The sequence below is a fragment of the Cyprinodon variegatus genome, unplaced genomic scaffold (assembly GCF_000732505.1).
Source record: "Cyprinodon variegatus isolate N-32 unplaced genomic scaffold, C_variegatus-1.0 Scaffold658, whole genome shotgun sequence".
Classification (NCBI taxonomy): domain Eukaryota; kingdom Metazoa; phylum Chordata; class Actinopteri; order Cyprinodontiformes; family Cyprinodontidae; genus Cyprinodon; species Cyprinodon variegatus.
In genome coordinates, this window is record NW_015151111.1 from 465,831 (window position 1) to 470,637 (window position 4,807).

General features: G+C 55.6%; 1 protein-coding gene across 1 annotated transcript in view; it reads left to right on the forward strand.

Moving 5' to 3' along the window:
* snapc4 (small nuclear RNA activating complex polypeptide 4) overlaps positions 1-4,807 on the forward strand; it is a 26,736-nt gene that overhangs the window by 19,823 nt on the left and 2,106 nt on the right. The window contains exons 13-18 of the mRNA XM_015393828.1: positions 339-433; positions 594-688; positions 771-862; positions 942-2,177; positions 3,114-3,395; positions 3,589-4,653. Coding sequence (XP_015249314.1) covers positions 339-433; positions 594-688; positions 771-862; positions 942-2,177; positions 3,114-3,395; positions 3,589-4,653 — 2,865 coding nt within the window. The remainder of the gene's footprint in view (positions 1-338; positions 434-593; positions 689-770; positions 863-941; positions 2,178-3,113; positions 3,396-3,588; positions 4,654-4,807) is intronic.

Sequence of the window (4,807 nt, forward strand, 5' to 3'; positions counted from 1 at the left end):
CCAGCTCCCAGATCAGCTTCTCTCATTGGTTGATGCGGCGCGTCCAGCAGCTTGCGCAGCAGTGTATCGCAGATCTGACCAATCAGAAGCCTCCTGTCTGCGGAAGGGGCGGGGCTTATCTGCATTAACTGTGACACACACAGACCACCTGGTTCTGAGGATAAACCAGCCCTAACCCTCAGCTGCTCATGAGGCGCTGCAGGAGCTTTTGCTGCACCTTCATGTGCTTCAATCATTGTCTCTGCCTGGACAGCAGCTCCCTCTGCTGCCTCCAGCGTCTGATTGTAGCGTTAGTCTGTCTCCGTCTGTCTGACGGGACGCCTGTCTGTCTCCATCAGCTCCTCCTGCAGGCTGTGGCTCGTTACGGGGAGAAGTGCTGGTGGAAGGTCCGGTTAGAAGTTCCTGGACGCTCTGATGGAGCCTGCAGGGACAGGTGAGAACCTGGACGAGGACAGAGTGGTGACTCCGTCCCTCTGATGGTCTCTGTCCCTCCCTCTCATGGTCTCTGTCCGTCCCTCTGATGGTCTCTGTCCCTCCCTCTGATGGTCTCTGTCTGTCCCTCTGATAGTCTCTGTCCGTCCCTCTGTCTTCAGGTACTTGGACTGTCTGAAGAAGAGCATAAAGAAAGGAAGCTTCGACAAACATGAGGTGGAGCTGCTGAAGAAGCTGGTGGAGAAACACGGCGTTGGTGAGGTTCTGATGATGATGATGATGATGATGATGATGATGATGATGAAGCAGCCTCTGACCCGGGTGTCGCTGTGCCGCAGGCCGCTGGGCAAAGATCGCTGCAGAGATTCCTCACCGCCTGGATGCTCAGTGCATGAGGGAGTGGAGGAAGCTGATCCGACCTCCTGCTCAGGTACCGGCAGGAACCAGGAGCAAAGCCAGGAGGAGCTGAGGGCACCTCCCTGTTGATGCTCCCTCTCCCTCTGTCACAGGGCAGGAAGCAGACCCAGAAGGCCAAAGCAGGACGAGGAGGGTGGAGGACAGCCACGGCCATCAAGAAGGAGGAGAACACGGATGAGGAAGAACAGGAGGACGAAGATGAGGTGGTCCGGTACATGGATTCTAGTGAAGACTCTGAGGAGGAGCAGGAGCAGGAGGAGGAGTACATCATCCCCCCTATGGAGGAGTGGATCCCCCTGAAGATGAAACCATCGTCCTCCATGCTGAGCTTCCAGCCTGTGGAGCTCCCTCCTTCCTCTGCAGCTCCTGCTGGGACCTCCGTCCGCTCCACCGTCCTGGAACGTTCTGGAACTTCTGTCATCATCGGCCCTCCTCCCAGAGTGCTGTCCAGGGAGGAGCGCCACCGCTCCTCCGCCATGCAGATGGTGTCTCAGGAGGGGCTGCGCCTCCACCTGAGCGCCTTGAAGCAGAAGCCCAGAGTGAGGGGGGGGGGGCAGCTGCAGCACGAGCTGCAGGCCGCCGTCACGCCGTGGATCGGGAACCTTCTGATGGCTAAAACCCGCAGAGACACGGCCGCAGACGTGCTAAGGGAGCGAGGGGAGCGGGGCGGCGTCTCCACCTCCTCCATGTTTCTGCTGCTCCTCCAAGCCATGAACGTGGACGCGCTGGGCTGCAGGGAGATGATAGAGCAGAGGAGGAGCCAGGCGGAGCTCCTGGCCCCGCCCCCTGCTCCCAGATCACAGCCCAACCCCTGGCACGTCTCTGAGCTCCTGAAGCAGCAGAGGAGCAGGGGGATGCAGGCTCCTCCTCCCAGCCAGCACCTCCTCCCTCAGGCTCCTCCTCCCAGCCAGCACCTCCTCCCTCAGACTCCTCCTTCTAGAGGTCCTCAGGTGTTTCCTCAAAGCACCTTCTTTGCTCCTGCCTCCATCTACTTTGCTCCTGCATCTCCAGGCCCTCGGCTGCCAACCTGCCTCTCCTCCTCAGCTCCCCCTCTTGGTTCCAGTCTAACCAGTTTCCAGGCTCCTCCACCCAGTCAGACCCCAGCTGGCAGGGATGAGGCTGCCTGCAGCAGTGAGGGCGGGGCTAAGCTGGATATGGGTGGAGCTAACATCGATGTAGGCGGATCTAAAGGGGACTTGTGTACAGTCTGGCCTGATGCAGGTGGCGAGAAATCTGATGGGCGGAGCCATCCTGGACTGGTTGGAGGTGTGGAAGGAGGAGCGTTTGAAGAACCCCATCAGCAGGAGGAAGCACCTCTAGATTCTAAGGTAAAGTTCTCAGCAGGTTCCCCTGAGGAACGTTCTGTGATGGTCTGATCCATAGCTGGAGTCACGTCGACCAACCGCTACAGCAGAGCCTCACCGTTCCCCTCTGAACCTCAGCAGATGCAGCAGGAGCAGCTCCTCCTCTGCTCCTCCTCTGCTCCTCCTCTGCTTGGCCTCAGAGAAAAACTTTTGTCATTTTCTACACAGACTGGATATAAAATGAAGTTTCTTTAGTGCAGCTTCCAGACAGTTAATGAACATTTCCATCCCATAAAGTGCAGCAAATGGAAACAGTGTGGGAGAAAAACATGGTGCAAAAAAACGCATCGATTCTTAAAGATAAGGCCTGCAGTTACTGTTAAATTTTCAGCATTACCTTGGTGGTGGGAAAAAAGTATTCAACCATTCACCCTAGTTAAATAAACGGAGATGGATGGATTTCACTCAGTCGGCACTTTATTATATCTTTGCAAAGAGAGAAAAGTTCATCATGCAGCCCTAATGGCAGCATTCTGCTCTGTTCTGATCCAGCAGCGTTCGTTCCTCCTTACTGACAACAATGGAAAGCAGTCAGAGTCTAAACTAATTATAAACACTTTGGTTAAACAGTAACATGTTATAAATAAACCTGAGAAAGAATCTGGTTTGTTATGGAAGAAGCTCTGCTGCTCTATAAACACCATCCTGCAGGGAATGGTGCAGCCTTCAAGGTGAAACAGACTGAGTGAAAACTTTTATAGAGAGTAAATAGGATAAATTAATATATAATAGAAATTATTCAACACCACCTTTCTCATCCTGATGGGTAACTGGTCGTTTTCCAGTGCAACAGCCTCGGATCCAGTTCATCCCAGACCAATCAGCTTCAGCTGGTTGGTCGTTAACTGTGACATCATTGCCGGTCTGCTTGGTCATAATGCTCTTCTGTTCTCCTTTCAGCCTGTATCCATGACGACGGCACGTTCTCTAGAAACACGTCCAGACGTTTACGCCATCAGCAGCGACCATCCGTATGCAGCCGTCAGCTCCTCCACCTCTGCTCCTCAGTCCTCCTGCCCCCCTCGCGTAGCACAGGCTCCGCCCACCTCCGCAGAGACTACGGTTCATCAGAGCGAAGGCAGGAAGAGGAGGCGGGGGGATTTGGGCGGGGCCGATGTGATCCAGCAGGGGAAGAGAGTCCGAAGGCCGACCCCGAAGATCAGGGAATTTGCAGAGGTCAAGGTGAGTTCCAGTCTGTGATGTCATCGATGACCTCACAGTTTCCCTCAGACTGAGGTCTGGACTAGAACAGTTGATGGAACCAGGTTCTGGTTCAGGTTAAATGTTGACAGATTTTAGGTTCATGTTCCAGAACAAGCAGACACCAGAACCCAATAGAACCTCCCATCTGATGGCGTTCTGTTTTTCTTTCAAGGCTAAAAAAGAAAAGAAGAAGCGACCCGCCTCGTCTGCCAAACAGAACAAAGCTGGCAGGGCGCCGGCCCCGCCCTCGTCTCTGGCCCCCGGGTTTCAACTCCTCCCTAGTTGGCCCATTTGGGTTATGACACCAGCTGGATCCATGTCCTTGGCTGAGACCCCGACCAAGGCCCTGACCCTGGCTCAGGCCCCGCCCCCGGCTCAGGCCCCAGGGGTTCATCTGCTGCCTAGTCTGCCCCTGTGGGTCATGACCCCAGCTGCATCCATGTCTTTGGTTGCAGCTCTGCCTCCAGATCCTAAAGTTCCGCCCACTCTGACAGCTGGAAGCTCAAAGGTTGTTGGTTTGAATTCTGCTGCTACAGCAGGAGCCCCGCCCCCTGGGAACATGAAGCTGCTCCTCCCAGCAGTCAACCAATCACCTGAAAAGCCTGTGCTGCCTTACAGCGGGGTGGTCCAGGTGGACCCGCTGAAGCCTCCTCCCCTGCGGAGGGTGGGGGTGCACTTTGATCCCTCCCTCATGTTCCTGGAGACCCAAGAGGCAGTGAAGGATTGGCTGAGTGGGGAAGGGGGCGTGGCCATCCCCGGGGCGAGGTCTGCCCTTCCCTACCTGCCGCCGTTCATCAGCACTCTGAACACGCTCAGCCTGCTTCTGGAGTCCAAGAAATCTCTGATGACGGCGTCTCTGAAGCTGCTGGACAGCGCACACACACCTGTAGGCTCTCAGACCCATCCTGGCTCCGCCCCCTCAGTGGGGCCGGACTCCATGTCTGAGCAGAGAGTGGCGCCAGAGCAGCCAGGCGGCGCTCAGAGGTTCGTTCTCTCTGCAGACCAGCAGCAGGTGAAGGAGGTGCGTCAGCTGGTGGCCCAACGTTTCTCCTCCAACCCCGCCTACCAGCTGCTAAAGGCCCGCTTCCTGTCTTGCTTCACCATCCCTGCACTCCTGGCCACCGTGGAGCCGCTTGTCAACAACAGCGCGGCGTCTGCAGCCGACGAGGAGGAGGAGGAGGAAGAGGAGGAGAAGATGAAGAGAATCCAGGAGAGAGGAAGGAGGAGGAAAGCCGAGGTGAGTCCTGAAAGGTAGAGCTGCTGCTCTTTAGACTGCCACCAGATGGCAGCATTTCACAATGAAACGCTGACTTCATCTAAAGTTTTAGGATTTATAAAAGAAAGGAAGATTGGATATAGGTCTATAATTGACCAAGTCATCTGGGTCAAGA